Source organism: Falco punctatus (assembly GCF_963210335.1).
Source record: "Falco punctatus genome assembly, chromosome: 6".
Classification (NCBI taxonomy): domain Eukaryota; kingdom Metazoa; phylum Chordata; class Aves; order Falconiformes; family Falconidae; genus Falco; species Falco punctatus.
This window is the reverse complement of record NC_137585.1, coordinates 28,690,821-28,716,834: the sequence shown is the minus strand read 5'-3', so window position 1 is coordinate 28,716,834 and position 26,014 is coordinate 28,690,821. Positions and strand designations below refer to the sequence as shown.

General features: G+C 46.9%; 1 protein-coding gene across 4 annotated transcripts in view; it reads right to left on the bottom strand.

Annotated features, from left to right (window-relative positions):
* Positions 1 to 26,014, bottom strand: part of DENND2A (DENN domain containing 2A) — a 60,207-nt gene that overhangs the window by 759 nt on the left and 33,434 nt on the right. For all 4 annotated transcript variants that reach the window (XM_080391249.1, XM_080391252.1, XM_080391250.1 and 1 more), the window contains exons 6-19: positions 25,817 to 26,014; positions 23,642 to 23,735; positions 22,298 to 22,348; positions 19,205 to 19,392; positions 18,384 to 18,493; positions 18,103 to 18,172; positions 17,394 to 17,471; positions 16,748 to 16,888; positions 14,245 to 14,393; positions 5,774 to 5,951; positions 4,946 to 4,987; positions 3,460 to 3,577; positions 2,027 to 2,266; positions 852 to 938 (exon numbers count right to left, since the gene is read on the bottom strand). In XM_080391249.1, coding sequence (XP_080247375.1) covers positions 852 to 938; positions 2,027 to 2,266; positions 3,460 to 3,577; positions 4,946 to 4,987; positions 5,774 to 5,951; positions 14,245 to 14,393; positions 16,748 to 16,888; positions 17,394 to 17,471; positions 18,103 to 18,172; positions 18,384 to 18,493; positions 19,205 to 19,392; positions 22,298 to 22,348; positions 23,642 to 23,735; positions 25,817 to 26,014 — 1,744 coding nt within the window. The remainder of the gene's footprint in view (positions 1 to 851; positions 939 to 2,026; positions 2,267 to 3,459; positions 3,578 to 4,945; positions 4,988 to 5,773; positions 5,952 to 14,244; positions 14,394 to 16,747; positions 16,889 to 17,393; positions 17,472 to 18,102; positions 18,173 to 18,383; positions 18,494 to 19,204; positions 19,393 to 22,297; positions 22,349 to 23,641; positions 23,736 to 25,816) is intronic.

Here is a 26,014-nt window from a genome sequence, read left to right as displayed (position 1 = left end):
ACAGGCAAAACAAGTGTCATTCCTCACCACCACCAGCTGAGGAAGCCTATACAGAGAATCACTCCTGCTGCCAGCCCTGGGTCCTTACCCACAGCCACCCGCCCTGCAAAGCTGGAAGCAAGTGCCAGCAGAGCAGGCCGTAGCTCTGCCCACCCCCTGGAAGCAGCGTCAGACTGGGACTCTGCCAGCCCCGCAGCACACCCTCCAGAGCCCACTTGCTCAGTGACCCTGGAAGGTGAACTTATTACTAAGCTCACCTGGCCAAAGCACATGTGGGTAAGAGGCAGGGCACACCAGCCCCACAGACACTGCTGCTCCTAAATGGCCAAGAAGAGGCAAGAGGGCCAGGGATGTGATCTGAACAGAAGATCAAACTCTCTTAGCCATGGCGTCCAGTGACTTAGCGAGAACTTCTAAGCTCAGTCTGGAGCTCTCATCTAGCTCTCCTTACAGCGGAACATGGATTCAGCCTTGGGATGCTCCTGGGCAATTCCCACTGCTGATCCCTAAACGCAAACCTGAAGGCAATGGAGACTGTGTCACTCCCCCCGTCAGGACATGCATCCACCACTCACAAGTCACTGGCTGCTCCGTTGCCTCCTTTGGAAGATGGAGACATAGCCCATGGCCCAAATCTTTGGTTCTCCATCAGCCTCCAGGTCAGTGGCAGATCGGGGGCAGAGCCAACAGTGTGCCAGAGCAGGGATACACAGCCAGGCTCACAGCTCAGAGCACGGCGGTCAGTCACCAGCAGAGCCCTGCCACCCTTTGGCAGCTTCTCTGCTGCCAAACCTGAAGGCAACAAGAATCCCAAGCCTCACGAGAAGCCAAGGGGGTTGCTGGTTCCTTACCTAGGCCTTTCAGGAACCTATTGACTCCACTCTGCTCCCCACTGGGAAGTGTTTCCAGGTACTCCTGAGCCCGTACCTCAAACAGTCCTGCCGAAAGAAAGAAGTTAACAACTTCTATTTTGTTTCCCTATAAATAAAAGTCAGACTGCCCATCTGAAAGCGTACTGCCCCAAGCTTACCAATAAACTATTGCACACAGAGGGAACAACTTACTCCACCTCTTCTACCAGCTGAGCCCAGATCTGGGACAGGAGCTCTGGTCTGCCTCCTCCCTAACCCACTGCAAGGCTGCCTGAGTTTTTGTACCTCACACAGGGAGAGACAAAAACTCCGTTCATTCTGCTACAGACACAGCTAAGTCCAGAGAGTGAGATCAGCCGTGGAATCATCACATGGGATGTACCACCCTGTAAAAACTCTTTGAATCAGCCATCTATTCGAGTGTCCACTGCTTATGAGTGCTTGGGAGGAAACTGCTAAGTCAGGGATGAGAAACTTCAGTTGCCTGTAGAGCCCTCAGGACTTGGGATAACAGGAGTGAAACAACAGAAGCAGCTCTGGGAGGGACACGAGCATTCACATTTTCTACTAGCCAAAAAAGCCATAACCAATACAGCCAGTTCTTCCTCTAGACACGGGAAGGGGACACGAGGGACTGCAAGAATAAATGTTGTTCAAGCAGTGTACCCCTTCTATGACAGTCCTAATGAGAATTCAATGTGGAATGAGGAGGCACACACATGGAGGATACTGCTTATGTCCCTTACTGCGGTGGTGAAGGGTGCCTGTAACCCCAACCTTGATAAGAAGCTACTAGGTCACACACAAAAAGCCTCCGATCTTCAGCAGCCCGTTCCCAGGCACTGTGCAAACATTACGCCTCACCACCTTCCTGGTGGTGCCACCACCAAGGTGATGCTCCCCTTTGGGAAGATAAGGAAACAGAGAGAAAAAAAATCCCCAGATGGCTTCCCGAAGGCCACACAGGGGTGTCAGAACAAACTGTCAGCCTGTGCTAGCACTTCCCTACCGTGTCCCTCCCAGTGTCCCTGCACAGACACTGCAGTATCTAGCCATGGGGCTGGGGCTGGGGCTGGCAGCTGGTGAGCATCTCCTGGCTCTCGCAGGAGCAACAGCAGTTTCCGCAACAGCAGAGCCCGGGCAGAGCCCCTCACCTCTGACTCCCTGCTTCCGCAGCTCCCGCTCCTGAATGAAGCCCCCGAACATCTGTGTCTCCATGAAGACCTCCAGGAAGTGTCGGAGGCTCTTGGAGGAAACGGACTTGCGGAAAGCCTCTCGCTGCAGGGTCCGCTCCTCTCGCTCGGTGGGGGTCAGGAAGAGGGAGTAGTGGCCCACAATCTCCACAAAGAAACGAACAAAGGCCTCAGACACCACCTCATTCAAAGGGCTGGTCTCTAAGGAAAAAACAAAGAGGCAGCGGTGAGGATAGTGCTGTAAGGACATGCTAGGAAAAGCACTGGGTACAAACTCCCTGGGTTTTTTTCAGATCTGACATAAGCAGAGAAAGCTGCTCAAGAGAGACAGCATCCTAGGAAGTGCTTGCCATGGAAGAGGACTGGGCTGCTACTACTTTGAAAACCACCAAGCCTTGTCTTGGTGCTCACTCCCCCCCAGTGGGATGGGGGAGAGTATCCAAAGAGTAAAAGTGAGAGAACTCGTGGGTTGAAATAAAGACAGTTTAATAAATACAGCAAAAGCTGCACACGCAAGCAAAGGAAAACAAGGAATTCCATTCACCACTTCCCATGGACAGGCAGGTGTTCAGCCATCCCCAGGAAAGCAGGGCTCCGTCACGCATAACAGTCACTTGGGAAGACAAATGCCATCACTCCGAGCATCCTCCCCTTCCTTTTTCTTCCCCCAGCTTTATATGCTGGCCATGACATCATATGATATGGAATATCCCTTTGGTCAGTTGGGGTCAGCTGTCCCAGCTGTGTCCCTTCCCAAGTTCTTGTGCCTGCCTCAGTCTGCTGGTCTTGAAAAGGCCTTGACTGTGTGAGTGCTGCTCAGCATAACTAAAGCACCCCTGAATTATCAACACCGTTTTCAGCCCAAATCCCAAACATCGCCCCATACTAGCTACTGTGAAGATAACTGACCCTATCCCAGCCCAAACTAGCACATTCTTCAGGCTCCCCTCCAACCAAGAGATGCTCATACTGCCCCACAAAGAGCTGTCTCAGCCCTGTCACCTGTGAGCCACACGGCCACCTCCGAGCCTGCAGCTCTGCCAGTGGACTGTCCCCAGGAGGAGCCTGCATCTCTCACAGTGGCAGCAGCAGAGAGGTGCCTGTGGGTTCCCCTTGAAAGGAGGACAGGTGTTCCCTGCAGCCGTAAGGGAAGGATGGACAGAGCCAGGAAGGGATAAAGTACTGTTTCTCTTCACCCAAAGAGAACTGACCCCGGTGCAATGGAATATTTAATACAGCTTCCACCAAAATCCTGACCTACCTCCTATTTCTGTGGTGTTAAATTCAATACAAGCCTAACCCTCCCCTAAGAAGCGACAGGAGAAAAAGGGGCAGGAAAAGACTTTGAAAAAGGTGCAGGAAAAGGTTTGAAACTGAAAGGCACCGTGCTTTACCCTGCTTGCCATTGACAGGGCCCTCCTCCTTGTCACTCGCCAGCTCATTCCTCTGTTCCAAAATGTGTTCTAGGGCAGCCTGCAGCTTGCGGGGCAGGATGGAGTCCTCATCTTCCATCTGTAAGACAGATCCACCTCCTCAGGGCCTGGGGCCGGGAGATGGCTGGCCCCTGCCCTTCTCCTCACCAGCTCCTATCCTGTCCCCAGCACGGCAGGGGGAGCGCTAAAAATAAACTGTGAGGAGAGGAAGAGGGAGAGGGAGAAGGCGTAATATGCTTGGCATGTTCCCAGCACCTCCCAGTGCAGGACTGTGAAGAAGCACGAGAGGACGGAGAATGGGGGTGTCTTTTTCCCAAATATTCCCCTATTCTGGAAGAATTTCAGGTGTTTGACCTGAGAGGCTACCGGGCAAGGCTCATCCGTGGCCCTACCATCTGCCTGGGAGCATTCGCAACACCTCAGAGACTACATCTCTGAACAATGCTGGCATGCAGTCAGGTGAGCACAACCCCTGCTCAGCTCTTCTCAGGCACGATTGCGTTATGGAGGCATAACAAGTTCCCACAGAGCAACAAAGCCAAGGAACTGCTGGTGGCTGTGTTCGAGCTCCAACCAGCCCCAGCTGAGACAGCATGATTTAGCTTAAACCTCCAAAAAAGAGGTGCAAGGTGAAGCGTATCACTGCAGCTAAGGCAGCTGACAAGCAAGAACCGCACTGAAGGAGTGGCCTTCACCCACACACCACTTCCTGCAGCAGGAGGTGCACTTGTCCCATCCTATCCATGGGACCTGAGGGACGGCAGGACCAATGCAGCCAGTGTTGCTCAGCAATCTGCCAAAGAGCTCTGGGGCAAAAATAGCTTCCTGAGCCAGGAGTATGTTCACTCATCTATCCTCTTCCCTTTAATATCCCATTGTTTCTCTCCACAACAAAGCGAGGTAAAAATCCGCAAGCAATCTTGTCTGCAGAGCAACACACAGACTCCTGTGTACCAGCTTCCTACTTGTGACCCACCCAGTGCAAGGAGTGAGGAACCACAGGCTCACTGGGCAGGAATGATTTGAAGAAATCATCAAGGCTCCCTTTGCCATCAGGGCTGGGTATGCGATAGGAGATGTGACTGACAGACACAGGCTGGCAGAGCCTGCGCTGCTCCCCAGCAGACAGCGCTGAGCTGAGGCTTTCCAGCTCTGCCCTCAGCCTTGCAGGATGCCACTTAAGGACCCACTGTGCTCAAATGATAATGAGCATGAAATGAAAATGAGAGATAACGGACAATGATTTGGTCTTTAACAGCTGTGGTTTGGGATGCCCATATTATATAAGTACACAGTGACCCTTATAATGCTGCCAGCCACAAATCCTGCCTCGGTTTGCGCGGGGAGTAAGCAATCCATCCAGCCAGGCAGGTCAGCAAACAGAGGGAAGTAAGGTGTGGTGTAAAAAAGGGGGAGAAGATGAAGGATAGGCAATAGCCCTGCTCACCTGTCTCAGAAACCGGTTATTTACAAGGTCAACGACGAGGACCTAAGAGTGGAAGAACAAGAATAAAAAGGGAACGTTGTTATTTCCATCGTCGGAGTTCACCTTAATCTGTAACTGCCCTGGAAGAAAAGCTTCAGCCCTGCCCCTGCTCCACCGACCCACCCCTGCAGCTGGAGGAGGCGCCCAGCATGAGCCAAGAGCGGAGCCCTGGTTGCGGCTCTGTGACACCATCGCCACGGACCGCAGAACAGCCGGGACAGCAGGAGCCTCTGCTCCGAGGCCCGGTCAGGGTCAGAGCTCCATCTTTTCTCCCTGTGCGCTGCACCACTGTCCCCTGGGTGGGCAGGGAGGGAGATGCCTCCCCAGCCTCGTTCAGCCTTGCTGTGTTCACCTTTGTGCACCGTGAATCCCACTCTTAATTATGTATCCCTTTCCTTAGGCGCCTGTGCTAATTAAAGGGGCAGCTATTTGTAGCAATCGTATTTCAAGCCTAGCAGACCTTGTGCTCTGCCCCTAGGCAGCACTGTGCAGAAACTAACAGAAATTTTAATAAAATCATCTCCTAACCACAGCAGCCCCACGGTGGGAGATCCCAGCCCCCCGTCTTCCCAAGCTGCGGCCAAGGCAGAGCGCAGCCCTCTGCCTCCCTGGGGGACACCTGCTTCCTCCCTCACCCCACGCTTGCAGGAGCCAGAGGACGAGAGCTCGACTCCTTCACGCTACCGGCTGCCAAAGCAGAGTCTCAAGAGCAGCCTTTCTGCGACAGGAGACAACTCAGCCCGCTGGAAGCAACGGAGAGCAAGGCCGCGGTGTGGCTGCGGGGCTCACCTCCTCCACCGGCAGCTCCTTCAGGCGCGGCAGGGAGCTGGAGAGCAGGCCGATGAGGAAGGGGGTGGGCGAGCACACGATGTCGATCATGGAAGGGGGCAGCACGGGGATGTAGGTGTGCTGCCAGGTGAAGGGGTACAGCAGGGCCACCGTGGCGTGGCAACACTTGGAGAGAGTGCTGGAAGATGAAAAACAACCAAGGGCAATGGCTGGTCAGTCAGGAGATGAGTGGCGTGTCCTAGAAATCAAGGCTCTTTCAATCGTTCCCTGAGTGATCTTGGTAATTCCTAGGGGCTTTCCCAGATTTCTGATCCCATTTATCAGCTTCAGGAGCAATGACCTGAGGTATGAGCCCAGGTTATGAAAGATGATCCCGGCCCACATGCATGTGGCAAGAGATGGGTCCCACTGAATCCACGATCTGCCACTCCAGTGCCCTGATGGGAAACACCAGACAGACACAGGGTCTTCCATGCCACCGCCTTTCACTACAGACATTAGTTTATTCTCCCACAGCATGCCTCTGTGGCTGTTCCCATGGGAAAGCCACAGTTCCGAATGCACAGGGGCATACTGTCTAGCACAGACTGCACACAGCCGCGGGGTGCAGAAGATGGCTCCGCCACTACAGCAGCTATCTGCTGGGCTGCACTGGGGCCCAGTGACCTGCTGGCTGTACTCTTGGCCTCATCAACACGGCTGGATGGCCTGCTTGGACCCCTGGCAAAGCCCTGGGCACAATGTGCAGCCACAAGGTCTCCAGGTGTTCCTTGCAGGTCATTCAAGCCATGGTCCACTGCTGCCCCTTGGCTCGAAACCTGTGCAACATACGTGCTTTGACCCCGGGAAACCCTTTAGAGGAATAATTGCATGCCGGTGGCATCCTTTTCTATGCATCCCAATCGTACCAATAGCTCCCAGCAGCCATGCCACAGGACGGGGGAAGGAGGAAAGCAACGGCCTCCAGCCAGTGCTATCCAGGCACCCTGCAGCCCGTGGAGCTTGCCAAGGCTACTCAGAGCCACGGGACAGTGAAATCATAGGAGGGGAGCACACAGCTGGCCTCTGTAGGAAGCTGCCTGTGGCTCACAGGACCACAGCCTTCCTTCTTCCCCCTTCAAATGCCACCAGTGGCTCAGCTCTAAGCACCTTTGCTGATGACTTCCAGTAGGGTCCCATCCAGAAAACCCATCAGCTTTCTGGCAGGAGGCAGGCTGGGTCTGCAGTCAGACACAGCAGAGCTCACGGCAGGGCACCAGTTACTCATCCATTCTGAGTCTGGAAGCATTTGTATGCATCAAGGGAGAGGGAAGGCTCGCCACTATAAACCCTGCGTATAATGTAATTTTGTTTTACTAGCATCCTGGTCTCAAAAGGCTGGAGGAGGGGAGGGAGGCTGGTGTGGCCGGGAGGAGTCACGTTGCGAGGAAAGATGCCCAGCTGGCTCCTGTTCAAGTCCACAGGGGAATTTACACTCAGCAACCCGGATCTGGCAGTTCATTGCTGACTTGAGAGGGAAAGGGTTTAATGGGTGTGGACTCGAGTTCACTCCGAAAAGTGAAGCCTGGTTTGCCTCCCTCCAGCGAAGTCTGGCAGATTTCAATCTCTGTGCCGTTACACTAACACATGCTGAGCAGAGTGGCATGGCTGGGCTACAGCTCACTGGCTTTCATCAGGTAAGTTCAGTTTAGCAGAATACAGTTGGGGTTGCTGGTACATCAGTGTGACCATACGAAGTAATCAGGCAGCAAACAGTGTTAAGCACATGATGCTTTTTGGAGGCAAGTCAATCCCAGGGGAGAGGCCAGAATCTGCTTAACATGAGAATTTTATCTGGGACTGCAACAGGTAGGGAATGGGCGCCCGGGATCTCTGTGCTGAGAAAGTCTCTTTACAAGATGGGGACAGTTTCTTCCCCCTGCGCTCCCAGAGGCTTTTCTTTTCTTAAGGGGATACTCTATGAGGACCCTTCAAAGGCTGTGTCACAGACTGGTAACTTTAAGCCTTTAAATGGGAGAAAATGCTCAGTTCCACATCCTTGTTTAGGAACGTCTTAAAGTATCCCCCTCCCTTCTCCACATTCATTCTGCTGGTTGTCCCTCTGTCACTGCTCTGAAGCTGTGCCTGCCCTCATCACAAGCCTATGTCTTGCTGTGTCTACCACACACACAAGGTAGATAATGAGTCAGAAAACAAAATGAAAATAATGAGAAAGCATAGAGCTAGTAAGAAACAGGAAAATTTACAAAAAAACATCCCAACATCAAAAAAACAGAAAAAATGCAGGAACATTATCAGAGAAGATAATTTTTCTTGTAATCTTTCATACAAGCTAATCTTGAAAGGAACTGCAACAAAAGTGAATGTGCCGTCTTACAAGTGCACTCCAAGTTAATGGGATCCTTTAAAAACTGTCTGCTTCGAGTTTGTGCTACTTGTACACCCATCCATTCCAGGCCATGTTAGCAAATGCAAAAGCAGGGGCTTCTCTTCCCCTCTGTTACTGCAGAGCATATTTTCCACTTCTCAATTTCTGACTGATAATAGCTCCAGTTAAAACAGCAGCAGCAGCATGGAGAAAGTCAAGAGAACTCCGCCCTTCATCACTTGTGCAGAGCACTGTGTCATTACTCATGGACTACCACTGGACTTACTCCTCTTTGAGGAGAGGTTGAATGTGGAAGCGTTAGGAGTTTCGCCTTTGCCACAAATCCTCAATCTTGAAGGCACATCCAACTTTCCCGCCTAAAGCTGGATGTGTTCCCAAAGGAACTGACTTTATAGATAGCACTTGAAAACCAATGGAAAAGATCTCTGTGATTCCAGGTAGCTCCACAGAGGAACACTGAACAGCTGAAGTACATGGTTATTTATGGCATGGTGAGATATTACGGCATGCTCTCTCCTACTATATTTATGGTGGCTTGTTCTTCCCTCAACCCTGCTCTCAAGTCCCAGTGAGCACACATGGTACGTGAGAGATTGAGTGGGAGGAAAGATGGCTGAGGTCCAGTTAGTGGAAGTCACAGACAGAGCTGCCTAAGTCTGAAATTGTATGCACTGCACCACGCAGTGGGAAGTAAAGATAGCTTCCCTTTCCACCCTTCCATCTGTGCCTGCCTCATCGCCTCCAGGATGAACCCTAGTGATCTCTGTTCTGAAACATTCCTCACCGTGGAAGACATTTTCAGGGTACAATACTGATAGGGTTGAGGACCGTGAGCTTCCGTTGAAGGCAGAGCAGTTAAGAGGTGGACACAGAGGAGGTAACATTGAGGTGTCTCTTCCACATGTGATGCAGTCAGACTTGCTCTCCAGATAGCCCCAGGGAGCTGCGGTTTGCCAGGAGCCCAGCAGAACCTCCGTCCTTTGGAATGACTCAAGCTTAAGCTCCCTCCTTCTCTTGCACAGGCACTGCAACGAGCACTGAAGGACTGCTGATTCACACCATGACTACTGAGCCCTGCAGAAGAATCCCATATGATAAATTCCCTTTATGCCATCTGTGTGACCACGTGCTCTTCAGTCAGCAGTGATGGGGGAGGCTGCCCAAATTACACCACAGTCATAATATGGCAGGCACCTGTCTGCGAGAAGGTGAATATGGCCACTGAAGTTCTGGCCACTGCTCAAGCTGGACGCCGCTTTCTATGAGATGTGCACAGAATCAACCACAATTGATGTGCACAACACAACCAGAACAGTTTAACGCGCTCTCAAAACACTGTTTCAGTGTCAGTCAACATTTGAGGGCTCTTAAACTAAACAGGCAGCCAATGCCTTCAGGTAGCTACAAGGTAATGTCCCTGCTGAAATTCTGATATCCCAGGACGCTTGCACCATAACCATGACTGCTGCCACTGGAGTAATACTGACCCAGGGTGCTGTGTTTTGCTTGGCACACTCCTGATGCCACCAGGAACGAAGAGATCTACCCAATGTGATTGCAGTGTGCTCTGGGGAGAGGCCACAGACGTTCAATGCCAGTTGTTCAAAGGGGATACAGACACCACTTTTTAAGGCTGTTGGTTTCAACAGTAATCCTTACAATATTGTGTGGGTCTTTAAAGTACACTTTCAAGACCCTGAGCACATTTTTATGTGTTCATTCAGCCTTCTGTAGGGAACACGGCTGAGCTGCACGTCTGATATCACTTGCACAGAGGCTTGCAGGAGAGACTGAGGTATCACTAGTAGAGAGGTTAAAAAGTGTTGACGTACACAAATAACGGTGTCAGATCTCTCCCTAAAGGGCTGCATTGAATATAAGCTGACACACGGGTATCTCTGGCTGAGCACTCCCTTGGTCAGAACAATGATATTGCATCAATTCATGACATTTGTTTGCTTGAACAACAGGCCTTCCCATCACAAAGCATCATGTGCAAAATCCTACACAGAACAGCCTATGAAGCTGCTGCTTCCTGGTAGCCGCCTTGAACACAGGGGGCCAATACAGAATCTGAATGCAGCAGCTGCAACTACACAGAAACTCGCCTTCCTCTCCTGGGAAAATTTACTCCAACATACAGGAGTTACTCCAATTTACATGACTGGCTCTAAAAAGACAGCTTGACAACTTGCAACAGCTCCTAAGGAAGGATACTGGCTGCTCAGTTTGGTTGTTTCCTCCTGAACTTTAAAGTGACTACAGGGTTTCCAGCTTTCTGCTCCAAAGGCAGGCACCTATGCTAAAAAGCCCCCCAGGCCGAATCCCTCTTTGGGTTTAGGAGACTTCACGATTTCTGAAAACCACAATTGATTCAATTCAATAATGCCAGGCAGCCCTTTGCTCCCTGTGCTGACCAAACTGCTGAAAATACGGCGGTATTTGGCAATTTAAGACAGTTTGATTACGTGCTTTTTTCCTTTTCTTTTTTTATAAGCTCTGTTACAGTAGGATTCATTTTACAAACACCTTTGGATTTCTTACACTGTGTCACAGCTGGATTTACTTATGATGGATCGCAGATCTGGTTTACAACATTTAACAGGCACAGGAGCTTCCAACCATTGCCCCACAACTTTGTGCAGCATTGCTGCAAATCCTGCCAGGAGGATGCCACATTCCACCAGCTGTGGGGACTGTCACTGCCTCCCACTGATGTGGCAGGTTAGTGCGGGTGGAGAAGTGAGCACAAAGATGCTCTGAAGAAACAATGATACTATCTGACATCCAAACTTCATCTTTGGGTTTCTTTTTCTTCCTCACCACAATACAAAAAGGAGAAACCTGGGAGGCTGGGATTCACGGTCCCAGATTTGTTTTTGTAGCACACAGAAAATGCTTCTTCTTGATGATTAATCACCTTTTACTGGGGATGACCACATTTAAAGTGTCTACTCTAATTCTTTCAGATCTGCCTTTGATAACAATGACCACTTTGTGTTGTTGACACAGCTGTGGTTTCTGGCAGGGACAGAGGCAATTGCTCAAGTTAGTCAGATCTACAGCAGGCTTTTGAGGAGATCTGGAAGAAGGATGCCTTGATTTTAAGCCCATGCAAGTTTTCCTGATTGAAAAAGCCCTCTGAACCTAACACTTCTCCCCCTCAGGCCAGTAAAAACTGCCCACTCTAGGCACCTTGTGAAATGAGGCCACTTTTATTTGGAAATGCGTTCTAAAAAACGGTTCTACGGTGCCTTGAACCACATGCCAGGCAGCATCACTTGGAAACAAAAGCAGCTCTCTGCTGCAGTGCCTAACCTGTGCCATGACCTCCACTGCTCCAGGACTAAAATTCACAGCAAAGGAACGAACAAAAGCTAGGGAAGATTACACAGACCAACACGGTTTTAACAAAGCCATTTTCCTGGGTTGCGAGGCAATGTCTAACTCCAGTTTCCATAGTGATGGGAGGGGGAACCCCACCCAAAACCTAATAAACCAAATTCTTTCCTTTTCCTCTGCCAAGCTTTGGATTGACATGTCTTTAAAAAACACTCAATGTTCATTCTAAAGATGGAAAACACAAAGTATTTCACTTGCTGTACACTTGTTAGATGCATTTTTTGGCTCAGCTCAAAAACATTTCACAGTCCACACAGTATTTGGCAAAAGACCTTTCAGCTTTCTTTTCCCACGGACTGATTTCATAGCAATTAAAAGATGTAAATAAACGGCATACATTATTTTCTCTGCCACTCACACCCAGACACACCTTTACACACACATACAGACACTGATAGTGCCCACACAAAGAACTACAAAGATGAATGATAAATGCGATTTATTATGCATCTTTCACCATGTCACCTGCACTCTCCCTGTTAATCCATCTCAGCTGGATTATTTCTAGCATTCCTAACCTCTGAGCAGTTTCCAACAGCTGCTTTTATCATTTTTTTTCTTCTCTTAAGCTATTGCCAAAAAGGTGGTTTTTTTCCTCTGAAATTGGCATTTTAACCCTAAAGTAAATACTTAATATTCATTGAGTTCAATGTGTTTCTGTCTCAGGAACAGTATCATTTGGACAGAAGATCCTGTATCTACAATACCATCAGTTTTCAAAACACGGATTTTCCACCAACAAGTAGAAGAGACTTGCTGACCTTTTGAAAGGCTCACCAATCCAGCGCACTCAAGTCACTGGACTGAATTAGAATACAATAGTTTACTTAATTATTTTGTTTTCTGTTTTTCAAGCCTTTACAGACCTTTGGGTCATTTTCAAGTTTTTTCTCCACAAAAATGAGCCAGAGAAACTTCATATTTTGTTATTGGAAAAGAAAAAGACTCTTCCACAATTTCTCAGAGCAAAGTCTTCTCAGAAACATCAAGTATTAGAAGTCTTGTAGAGAGATGGCAAATCCACGGCAAATATTTGAATCTCAGCCCTGTGGCCTAACAGACTCTGGATCTTTAAAACATAATAATCCTTTTTTTCACAGAAGGTGGCTGTTTATGGTATATTTAGAGATTCTAGAAACTACGATCCTATAGCTCTCTCCCATTCTCTTTTACAGGTCTGGGCAGCTGGGCTCATTCTTAAGGACCCCAGATATACAGACAAAAGATACACGGGGGAAAAAAAACCAGCACAAAACCCACTGAAGTGCTCTGAAAAGAGATATTCTGTAACATACACCATGCTTAGAATACGTGTTGGTGTGCTGTCATACAAAGATGTGATAGGAAAAGATCTGGTAAATGAAGGTTCATTCTAAAGTGATGCTTTAAAAAAAAAGTTCCCTACCATTTTTACTCTTACGACCCAGCCCTCATGTAGAGATTACAATGTCATCTGTACCCTTAACAGTTTTTCTCAGAATGTAAAATTTGTCCTACAGAGGAGGAGAAAAACCTTTGAAACCAAAGCCAGTCATCATAAATTATCACATAAATCATATATGCTATGTAGAAATATAGCATGGATGAATTATCTTATTTGCAATGCAAGTCTGGATGCTCTGCATGGAATGTGTGGCTTAAGTATCCAGAATAATAAGCATCTATGCATATAATATATCAGTGATAACAAAGAGGCAAATCTTGTCTCTGACCCAAGGCAGCTCCCAAAAACTGCAAGCAGACAGTGCTGCCTGGATGCTACAGCCTCCCTATTCCTGTAATGAGGATGCCTGAGCCCTGTCTGCAGAGAGCCCCAGATCCCTGCAGGATGAATTTTTCCCTTCACTTTCCTGTTGAAGGGGCCTCCCCATTCTTTGCCCCAGAGCTGCAGCCTGCTGCCTGGAAGTTGTGAAAACAGACAGCTTAGGGGTATTGTACACTGCTGAAACCTGAGCGTGCTCCTAAGTGTCATTACTCATCCAGGCAGCTTTTCTTTCCCCAGCCTTGTCGAACTCTCCTCTCTGAATCCTCAAGTGCTTCAAGGGCTGGAGAGCTGCCAGCCACCAGCTGCACAAGATCTTAAAGAAACCTGGGCCTATTTTCATAATTCAGGAGAACAAACAAAACAATTTTAAAAAGCAAATTGAGCAGACTCAAAAATAGAAGGGGGAAGTCCTGTGTCTCATTCCCCCTCGCTGTATCCTTCACTTTCATCCCCCACAAGAAAAAAAGTCTTTAGAAATTAGTATTAAAACACAAGCTGAAGATTAAGAAGATTTTGTGACATCAGGGAACAAGCCAGAAGGGACTGTGATCTCTGCCCAAGGCTTGATCCTTGGAAACTCTAGCACAGCTCAGTGGGAAACACTGCAGCACGATGGAGCAAAAGGAGGGGGGTTGCTTCCTTAGCACCAGGTATCTACTCTGAAAATGTTTGGAGGAAAGGGAATTTGGTTCTCTTTGGGAACAAGAAGCAGCACAGTCTTTGCAAGCTGCAAAATGAAATTACGGTGCATGGCCGAAGTTCCCCACTCCTGGGAAGTATAGCCCTGCTCACATCAAACACAAAGTCGGAAAAGAGCAGAGAAGAGAAAAAGAACAAAGCAGAGGGATTAGTCACTGCAGTCTCCTCAGCCTCCCTCCCCTGGCAGCATTTTGTTAAGGAAGTGCAAGGGGGTACCTAAGCTTGTCTGCGATAAAGATGACCCTCCTTTCCAGAAGCAGGGAGGCAAAGACTCTGCTCAGATGCCGCACGCTGAGGGATGTGAACAACGACTCAAAATCAACATGCTCGAGCCTGGAGTCGAGAGGCCGCCGCAGCTCGATGACCTGTTGGAGAGAAAAAAGGCCACAGGTCAGCTCTTGCTGCCCAGCCATGCTGTGGCAAACAAGGAACTAACAGGTATTTTCACAGCTAACAAGCCTTACTGACTGTGCTGGCAAACACTGCACGGTGTTAAGCCCTCAAACACCATCTTTCCAAAGACTTCCCATAAATCCTTCTTCCAGATGAGGAAGATCCAGAGTCCACTCCAATGGGCACAGCATGAGACCAGCCACAAGTTCTCCCCACTGGACTGAGGACAGAGAGCTCTTCATACAGAGGAAAACTAGTTTGTGTCCAGCTGGGAGTGGTTTCCAGCCTTTCTGGCATTCATGCAGCAGAATGGCATGGAGCCTTTCAGATCTGCACTCTTACTTTTACAGTTATGATTTATTTATTTATTTTTTTACTGCAAGAATCTGGATGCCTAGCCTACTGACTACAGATATTTTAATCTGTTACAGAAGAGAACAGCCTGTGGGCATTCTTCTTTGTTCATACCTACTTAAATAATTCCTGTCACAGCACCTTAGCACTTCATACTCCTTAAGACCGATGCTTATCTAAACTCTTCTTAAAAGCCTCCAACACCACACATTTCATAAATCCCACAAGAAAATTACTCTAGTTCCAAGCCACCCTTACCAACACCAAGCCTGCAGCTGAAACATGTCAGTGGCAAATTACTTCAACTAGTTGTTATCTTACTAACAGTATAAACTCAGAACAACTGGTCACCTTTCTCTCTGTACGAGACTCCTTGTGTAGTTAAAGGTCATCATCATGTGTCCTCCTTTGTCCTTTGTTTTCTATATTAAGCAAACAATTTTCTCAAGCTTTGCCTGTATTTTCTAAACCACTTAGTAAGTGGAACTACTCTTCTGGGGCTTTCTCCTAGTGTTTGTATTTTTTGAAAAAATGATACTTCAAATAAAAATTTCCACCAATGCTGGAAAGTAGAAAAAGTGCTTTTATTTATTATCCATCCCTTCATTTTCTTTCACATTGTGGGAGTTTGTCTAAACAACACCATACTGCTACTTCTGCTCATTGTATGGCCCACTATGCCGCCAGATCCTTTTCTGAAGTACTGTGGCTCACTCATTTACTTCCATGTTACGTTAGACTATTCATTTCTTCTACCCAGCATTTTGCTCTTGTCCATATCGAATTTCAGACTAAACCTTCAACTTAGCAAGGTCATTTTGAATTTTAATCCCTTATTCCCCAAAGTGCCTGCAACCCGTCCCAATGCTGTCACTTACCCATTGCATAAACATAGGGTTTATGCCATCAACTAGGTAACTACTGAATCATAGAATCATTTAGGTTGGAAAAGACCTTTAAGACCATCAAGTACAACCGTTAAACCAGGACTGCCAAGTCCATCACTAAAGCATGTCCCTAAGCACTGTATCTATGCATTTCTTAAACACTTCCAGGGATGGCGATTCCACCACCTCCCTGGACAGCCTGTTCCAATTCTTGATCACCTACCCTTTCAGTGAAGAAATATTTCCCAGGATCCTAGGAAAAAAAAAGCCAAAACATTCTCACAGCCTAACGGCACACCTCTGGGACTCTGCTCCTCAAGTGCAGATTTTGCAGTCACTTCATTTAGTTTGGACTGTTTTCAGTTTGGTTGAGGAGAATGCCACCATCCAGTGCCATGCTAAAAGCCCCCAGACACAACCTCTCTCAGCTCGCTGCCCAACAGGACGAATAGCAAAGACTACCTTCAATTTGGCTCTCTCCATGTTCCCACAGTCCTTCAATGCTACGCCCAAAAGCACTCTTAAAACCCTCCCAGCATCCTCATACCACACTGTGAGATGCAATACGTACCCTCACCCCCACGCTGTACAAATGCCATTCTGAAAGGCTGCAACATTGCCCTTGTGTAGTTTCAGGTATTTTTTTGACCAGAATCCCGTGTCCTGTCCCACACAAACTGTGGTTCTGTATTAAGGACGCTGGAGCACATGCTATGAACCCTGTCTTCAGGAAGCTAAGTATGGGGGTCCTTGAGCAGATCCAAGGTCATATGCTGGGCAGCATGGGGCCCGCCAGCCTGTGCCACTTGGCCTCAAGGCCAATACCTTATTTCATTCTGCCATATTAGCATGGTTGTGTTTTTACATTAATTTTTACCATATGATTTCTCTGTCGATTCTGAGGTCGCCGAACTCTCTGTGCCGTCCCCTCTGGTTCCCTATTTTACTCCCTAGCTTCCTTGCACAGTTGCCAGACAATCTGTCCTTGAAGATCTCCAGTGCTATATCAAAGTTCCAACTTCCAGTTGCCAGTCCTGCACCATGTGCTGGCCTAAGTCTTGCTCTCTCTAGGGTGGTGTCTTTACCTCGGTTCCTGAGCCTGGCAAGAAGTTCTTGACTGTAATTGTCCGGCCCAAAGCTGGGAAAGGTGCCTCCATGACACTCCTCATGAGAGGCTGCACCAAGGCTGGGGAAATGCCTCGTCTCTTCTCAACCTCATCCAAGATCTGAAATAAAGGCATGAAGATACAAAAAACATGTAAATCAGGAGGAGGCAGGCAACACCAGGAATTAAGTGCACCAGCATCTGCATTCTCTCCTTAACCCAGCATTAACACGGAGCCTTGAATCATAAGGAAGAAGGTAAAAGGTGCATCTAAACACCCTCAGTTTCCTTCAGCAAGAGAAACCCAGCTCCAGTGAGGTTACTGGAAAGCTTGCAATTTGCAAACTCCCCACCACACTCAGTGTCAGGACTCCCTGCCTTTTAATCTCTCAGTACTTGTATTCTGGTAGTACTGCTGAAAGATGAAGGCAACAGCTGACAATCTAGTTTTCTTTTCAACTGTGTTTTTCCTAGGTGCTGGAATTAGCATATGCTTGCCTTGACACCACTGTTTCAGGCCCTTTCTTCAGCTACCACGTTCCCTAATCCCCATTCTTCCGGTGTTGACTTCACCTTCAGGTCCCTCTGTGACTACAGCACAAATTCCCTTTCTTTCCCCTCCTCACCTTAGAGAAGAGGTTGAAGCATCCAAGGCGACTCACAATGCAGTAAACTTCTGGGAGACGCTTTCCCTTCCCACTGGGCTTTCAAGACAAATGCAAATACACACACAGAAACACCAAAAAAATGTCAGTTACAACTACTGCAAAGAAAGTGTGACCAGTCTCTTACTTCTGCAGTTTGCTGGTTGGCTCAGAAACTGGCAGATGTTTGACAGCATGCTGCTGCTGACAGTATCTTAAGCCTGACTCAATCTCTGGTATGCTAGAAACAGTGGGGAGAAATGGGTACATCCACAGTATGGTGCCAACCTTCCCAAGGCAAATGACTAATGCAGGGCAGACTGCTCTACAGAGACAACTCTGAGCCTATAGGACCAGCACAGGTTTAGACAGCTCTTTTGTAGCTATGTAAACCTAAGGGAGACAAACCCTGTCTTCAGCTTAGTGGTGAAACAACAGTCCATGGTCATAATGTTAAGTGCTGGTGTAAGGAGAAGGCAAGAGAGCTATGCCTGGAGCAGAGGACGGTACTCAGAGAGGGAGTTTGGCAGTGAGAAGAGCAGAAGAGAGCAAAAGCTGCTCTGTTGCTGCTCTTTCTTTCCACACTGAAAGAGAAGAGCAGTCAACTTTCCACTTTCCAGAGAGGGTGCCAGGAACACCAACCCCACAGAAGGCAGCATCTCTAGGAAAAGAAAAAAACAGGGATAATTACCAGCAGCCTTCTACAGTATCCGAATCGCCTACTTCCATCTTCTCCCGTCAAGACAAATGAGAACGTCTCACTGAAGAAAGAGAAGTCAGAATGACAAGAAACCCATCATCCACATTAACAGTCTTTGACATACAAATCCAATACACCCACAATATTTTTGCATTTCCAGTACACCCCTCTCAGGGCTTTGCCCAGTTTTCTACCATAACAGCTCTCATATTTAATTAGCTTGACAAATAAATCTGTTTCTTATGAATCAGGATACAAAGTACAGTACTTACCTGGCAAACTGATGGATGGGGGCCCAGTCCTTTGCATCAGGGAAGCAAAACTGGGGAATAGCTTTCAACTGATCTTCTGCCTCACGCATGAATTTGAACGAGCGCTCAAGCTAGCAGAATAGAGAGAAGGAATGTTTCCAATTAGTCATGTGGGGATGGAATGACTTCAAATATTTTTCCTGTGACAAATGAAGAGGTGATGACAGAGGCTAAGCTTCTGCCTGGAAGATATTAAAATTTCTGTGATTCTGGCTCACCTAATCTTTACACATCTTAAAGTAACTCTGTGCCCCCAATTCCGCCAAGCCCTGCATCTGCAGCACCTGCCCCTGCTACACTGTGCCTCTAATTGGGACACATCTTCCAGCAAGTGGTAAGAGAACTGAAGTCTGAGGGGAGCTCTGATTACACCCCGTTTACAAACACACTGTCACACTGTCACTGTTTCACCCATTCCTTGTTCCCCATTTTGAGCCAGACTATTGGTGAAAGCTGTGCCTTCCCTTTAAGAACATATGTCTTCTCCCAAGTGTCAGTTTTCTTTAAAGAGAAAAGGGGCAGAACGGGAACAGCTACATAAAAGTCATAGCCAAGGGCAGCAAAAGATCTAAATCAGCTGCTCTTTCAACAGTGAGAAATACCATGACAATTCTCAGGGAGTGACTCCAGCCCCTCTTACTTTAGTCTCACTGAACACTGACACAGCACAGTGGTTACTGATATAACATGTGGTCAACAGAGAAGCTGTGGCTTCTCCAGCTGTGCAAGCACACCATGCTGTCTGAGACATGTCAGCCAGACCTTCCTGATGGGCACCGTACCTTCAACGGGAACTGCTGGGTAACCTCAGGGACATAGGCAGCCCCAGCCTGCTTCTTGTGCAGTGACACCACTACGAAGTACTCAAACAGCTGCCTCTCTTGATATTCGATCAAGTCCCGTTCCAAGGTTTGGTACCGTGGGGTTTGCTTCAGGCGAGATTTCACATGCACTAGGCGCTGGCTGTGAGCTATGAAGAAAAAACATTAGAGATTGTAACGATCTAGCTCTTTGCACAGAGCATCAACAGCGCTTTGCAGAGACTTACAGATAAACTCAAAACCACCTCACTGCATTTACTTTGTCAGTGGCTGAGTAAGAGGCAGGAACCATTTGGAAGCTGCGCTATAAATATCAACAGAGACAGGGCATAATCTTTCGAGTGCCGTCACCTTGAAGAGTTCTGGCAGCAGCAGGATTTCATGGATAGCTTTTACAGCTGAAGACAACCCAAACGGAGATCCATATGGGACATGGTGTAACAGGTAACGTCTGGGCACTCATCCTAGCATTCGTTTATGCATCTTTCAAAGCCAACAGTTAGGTGACTGATCACCTTGGTGCAGAGGAGGCTGTGGGTAGCAATCCCCATGGTTTTACAAGACCAGCACTTGGGTCAGGTTAGGGTTCCACTGGCTGAGTAACACTGGGAACTCCCAGCTTCAGTAACACAGGCTGGGCTGTAGGCCAACAACAAAAAAGTGTGACAAGAGGTGCAAATGAAAAAGGCTGGCTCGTGCCAGTTCTTCCTGTGTCTAAAACTAATCTCTCAGGACCATGTTTCTACAAGTTCACCCAGGACAATGGGAAAACAAGAAAAACTGCCAAGCAAGCTGTAACTGCAACACACATGAGCTGTGGGACAATAAACATTCCAGCATGGAAAGTAATGAAAAGCTGCCTGCTGAGAAGAGACCAGATGAGATTCCCTAAGACCACCCCCTTGCTTTGTTTTACAGTCGCATCCAAAATTAAATCTCCATGATGTCTCCCTTACCCCTACTACAAAAGAAAGAATTAACTACAAGCAGAGACCACAGCACATTCTCACAACTGTGCTTTTTACGAATGCGAGTGGCAACGCAACGTTTTGACAGAAACAACCACACAGATGCTGCAGGAACTCCAAATACATAAGATGTCTGCTTGGCAGAGAGGGCTTCCTGAGAGATGCTATATACTTTAGGACAGACACTTGACCTTTTGTCTGGTAAAGTTGTGCCACTCACAGACTATTCCAGATAATGTAATTGAAAGCAATCTTGAGGTGCCTCTTAAATCAGACAGCGTAACAACCTCTGGACAGTTGAAGCCCTGGAAAGATGCCTCAGACTCCTTTCTCTCATCACCTATTATGTGATTTGCTCTAAGGCTTTAATTCTTCAAAAGTTTTCAGAAGTGGTTTCTGTTTTACCAGGGACTTCAAAAAGAGCAGTGTCACAGCAATGCTGAGTGCTTCTGAAAAGCTTGCTCAAGCTCTGCATTGTTTATATCCTGTGCAACCTACTAAAGATATCAGGATTTTACTGCTGTCATCATGGCAGAGGTTGTCTTTGAACATTTTTCCTTCCCAAGGGTCAGCACTTAGGGCTCTGACATGCAGTCTGATTATTGCTGTCTGATGATTTACTGTGTCTCAGATGATGTACAGTGACTTGCTAAGCTGAGGTAACTGGATGGTGTGTTTGGTCTATTAAGTAAAACATACAAAATCGAAAGTGCCAGACAAAAGAGACTTGCTAAGTCATCTCACTTTCCTATTTAAAAATAGGAAAGTCAACAGTTCAACAAGGCATAAAGCAAAATACAGGTGTAGCTAAAGCAAACAGCAAGTGCCAGAGCTCCTGTTCACACTTACGTAGGCTTGCACAGTCACTCAGACCCACATATGGATCTGAATATTGTTCAGTCCAGTGCTGTCGGATTTGAGATGACTTCACACAATCTCCATCATCCCCTCTAAAGGCAGTCCCTAGCTGCAGTTACACAGATGTTACAGAGAAACATAGGATGATGCACACGATTTGCTATGGCAACCAGTAACAGACAAGAGTTTGAGTCTTCCTGGCCACATCTAGACTGTTTTTCACAGCTACATCTGAACACAGACTATATTTCACAACCTCGTGTTACAAGACAGTTGCAAATGTAATTTCTGTGCAATCTGGGAGCAAACCCTCCCTCCCCATCTCCAGCGTAGCCTGAGAACCTGTCAAAAGGTAGGTGGTGGCAGCAATTTTCAGCTTGATCTTGCTAACACAGCAGTACAGATGAAAGATTTCCCAATGCAGAGGAGTGTAAGAGTATACAGTCGCTCTTGTATGGGAAGCTGTGCTCACAAGAGGGAACTCATTCTGAGGTTTCTGTTCTAAAAACCTGAAAGAGGGTAAGAACGAGCACTCCTAAGCACAACACACTGTAGTTGACACAGAGCTCACTGCTGCTTATGCCTGTCTTTTCAGCTTGGGAACTGACCTGCGACCCAGATCAGGTGTGCATGTGAGTCAGGAAACTTTGGAATCTGAAGAAGATTCCATCTTGCATTCTAACTCTACAGGAAGGTTTCAGAAGAATATTATGGAGACCAGTATACCATATAGCTATACTGAAGTAAGCAATGCAATGCTTTATCCCAACTTGGCCAGCGCAGAAGAGTTTAACTAGCAATAAATCATAGACTGCAATTCTGTTTTCCAAGCTAGGCGGTCTGGCTGGCGGTTTTCCTCCCTTAGTAAACATGTAGTGGGGTTTCTGAACACTCTGTCCCATGCAATACTGCTTCTGTCAGCCTGGTCACACATCTGTGACTGTGTACTTAGAAAAATCTCACTGTATTTCCACAGTGTCCAAGCCATCTCCTAGGAAAGTCAGTGCAAGGAGCTTTAATGGGAAATGGAACAATGTTTGGTTTGGACTCTTCTAGTTCTCTGCCCATGGATTTTCTTCTGCGGTATTGAGAACTTTGTTTTCTCACTGTGTTCTGAGTGAAAACAAGCTCCTTTTCCGAAGGCAGAACACAGAGGAGAGCTCTTGACCCAGGATCTCAGTGCAGAGTTGGTCAGGAGCCTTTTGCTCTCATCACACATTTGCCTTACCTTTCAGCTTCTCTTCAGTATCACTGTCTGATTCACTGTTTTCATCTGTAACTAAGAAAAAAGAAAGGGGAAGATGAATCAAGTAAAGCCTGTTTATAACTGTCCATTTCTTACCACTGGCATGAGAAACCCAGGCCTGGCAACTTCAAGGAAGACAATATAGATCCCAAGGGATTTGTTCTTTTCAAGGGTGCACATACCCACAGACATTTAGCTTACCAACTTTGGTATCTTCCCATTCATTCAGGGAATAATAAAAACACCAACAAATTAGATTTTGCACAGCCAGGTGAGTTGCATAAAGAATAAAATGCCAGAGCAGTGTTTTATCCAAGTCTGTATAAGCACAACACCAAGGCAAATTACTGATTAATATGCAGTAGTTTGCAGGAAAAGGGATAAAAAAATAAGCAAACAAACAAAAAAAAACAATTTCCAGACTGAATCAGACTCAAGGTCTATATGGCCCAATAGCCTGTTTCTGTCAAGGATGCCTTAGATGCTCATCTGGGACAGCTTCAGAGAGGAGTATAAAAAACAGTGTAGAGACAAGTCTGGGATGCTTCCCCTGAAGGTACATATAAACACACTCATCCATCCATTCTGCAGGTGTATATCCTATATAAAATAGGATAAACAGTAAGAAGCAATTGTGGGAAATAAATAATGCTGGTGGTCACCTTTTGTTGGCAATTAGGGTGCTTGGGAAAAAAGTACTGTGTTGGAAAAACATAATTATAAGTTTTACAGAGATGAGATGTTTAAAAGTAATGGCTCTGAAGTACCTGAACACTTCTGGCAAGTTGTTAATTGACAGTGGAAAGCTGAAAGTCTCAATCTTACTATGATGGAGATGGTCCTACAGTCAAGTCTAGAAAGCCTGATTCCCAACTGAGGCTATTTGTTTATTGGGATGCTGAAGGAACCACGACTGTTGCAAAATCTGCTATGTTCCATTGGACAGTTCACTGAAGTGACACATTCCCACAAAATATTTTGATCTCAACAAACGAGACTTTTTGGACAGAACATTCCTCTCCAAAGCTTCCAGCCTGTTCCAGAAATAAACATCAAAAAAGGGAGACATTTTTGGTGTGACCTATAAGGTTATCATGTAAAGCCATGGAATGAAAATGAAGCAAGAAAACCAAAAAAGTTCTGTTTTAGTGAAAGTCTTTTCAGCAGAGGAACAGCCTTTATCTTTCCAAAAGAATGGGTGGAAGCCCCAACTCAGTCTCACTCTGGACTGGGAGAAGCACTAGAAAATGTCACATAAATCACTAAGCCTAAACTCTAAGTCAAGTCCTCAAAAAATCTTAGATATATGATTCAAAGTTCCTTTACCTTTCCCTGAATTGCTCTCTGTAGACTGTGATAGTCTCTTGACACGCTTCTTTCCCCTTCGTGCCTCATAAATGGCATTGATTTTCAACACAAGCTGCTCCGCAAACACAAACAAACAAATGTTATTTTCCTCCCCAGGCAAGAAATAAAGTTAGAATTTCATGCAGAGTGCTCTGTTTCCCAACCCTGGCCATACTGAAACTCTTCGCTTGACGTCCCAGAACTGACAATTACCAGCATCTACCTTGCACAGCCATCTGCACCTGTGCTGCCAACGGCCACACTCTGGTACAAAAGCAGTACAGTCATGCTGGCACAGCGGGAGCCCAAGGTAACAAGCCTTGATGAAAGGCCAGGTCTTTACGCACTGTGTGACCATACAAACTTGACAGTGCCTTCCTGGGCCTCTCCATACGATGGTCCATACTCTAGGGAGCATCAGGTGGTGCCCTGGGAACCTGTCCTGGTCTGCAGGTTTGAAGCAGAAAACTGGTTGGAGAACGACAGCAAACTTTAATGTCTTATGCCTTTAACATCTGCTGTGAGATGTGCTGGAAAAGCCTTCATACCAAGCACGGGGGAAACACATCATACAAGGAACGCTGAAGAAATTGAGATGGGTAGGCATCAATGGTGCTGAAGTACCTTATACTAGTGGTTTTCTTTGCAAATCCTTTAATCTCTGGCCCCCCAGCTGGCCAGGAGAGAAGACACTTCTGTTTTGGGCATAGCTGTGCTTAGTGGTTCATTCAGTGTCTCTGGTCTCCCTATCTGTCCCTGAAGGAGAGTGGAATTGCAGAAGGACCATGCCAGGCTTCCCCAAACCTCCTTGAGCAGAGCTGCCTCCTTGCCAAGGTCGCAGGCAGAAGCAGGAGGACATAGCCACAGCATTCAGATTTATTCCAGAAAGTCTGGGATCCCTGCACACACGTGCTGAGAGCTCAAGGTTAAACAGGTCCACCACACACTTGGTCAGGGAACTTTGAATCCAAATTTTTAAGTGAGAGGCAGGATACTCTGATGTGGAAGTACAGTCTCCACCCAGCTGCCCAGCTCAAGTCTGAGGCTGATCTTGCCACTGACACAATGAATCAACCTGTTCTGAGCTTGCTCTGCACAAGTGCTCAGTGGCACTGCCTGGTAAATACATACTTGTAATCCTCCCTTCAGCTGACATAAAGTATGTGTGAACACACTGACAGAGCTCAAGCACATGCACAGACGTGTCAGCGTACTGGGAAAGAAAACCCTAGACATTTGTAGTCTTTGGCTCATTCCTGAAGAGCTGACCTATACAGAGAGGGCATTCAAAAAATCAGATATGCAAACATGAACACAGATTTGGCAACCAGGAAACAAAGAAGATACACAAACATATCCCTTTTTCCCCAAATGAAAACAGTGGGTTCAGAAAAAAACCCACCACAGACAGCCCCTGGTAGCCTCTGCTTCTCCTGCAAAGACTAGGATAAGGAACTGTGTTTTTATAACTGTGTTTTTGAAACATTCAATAGATAGACTGCTGCTGAACCTCATTTGGACTGAATACACTTCCAGCTAGATCTAAAAGAAATAAAATTGAAATGGAGTCATGTTGTATCTAGATATGAAGTAGGAAACATTGCTCCAGAAAATGCTCTTGACTACAGTGAACTCCTTGTGTCACTCAAATGTTAGTATTTTCATTGTTCACCTACAATCACACCCTACCTTGAATTACAACCAACCAATGCATCCATAAGACCTAGCAAAGAACAACAGATTGCCAGGTGGGAACATCACAACACAGAGACAATTTCTGACTGTTCCATCCACGAAGCAAAGAAAGAAATATGACGGGGTACGTCTTTTGCAAAAACACTAATTGCTTTTTTTGCCTCTTACAAACTTCAACTTTTATCCAAAAATTAAAATGCCTTTTTTCTTCTTGTTATTATTCTTCTCTCTCCTGATAACTATGATAACTCAGACAGAAAAATAACCGCTTCAAAACTTGCAGAGATGTTTGTGAGCCGCCTTCTTCAGGCAGAAAGGGGGTTAAACAAGTCAAGTCAACCGCCAGGACAACAGTTTTGTTGCAGGAATGCCACACTGCAAACTGAAAAAAGCCATTGTCTTGTACTCACATTCCTGTCTGGAAGAAGCCAAACATAAAAGAGAAAGCCCTAGATTTACCTTGGGAATCTTCCTTCTCCTCTTCCCATTCTGAGGGTCTCCCAAGGAGAAGAAGGTGTCATCTGGACTGCTGGGGGTCGAGGGAGGGCTGATTTTAGATGGTGACCCAGTCCCATCACGGCTCAGTTTTCGAATGTCTGGCAGTTTGAAACTCCGCCGCTCTGAGTTTTGTCGGAAAAAAATGGGCTTGGAAAGCAA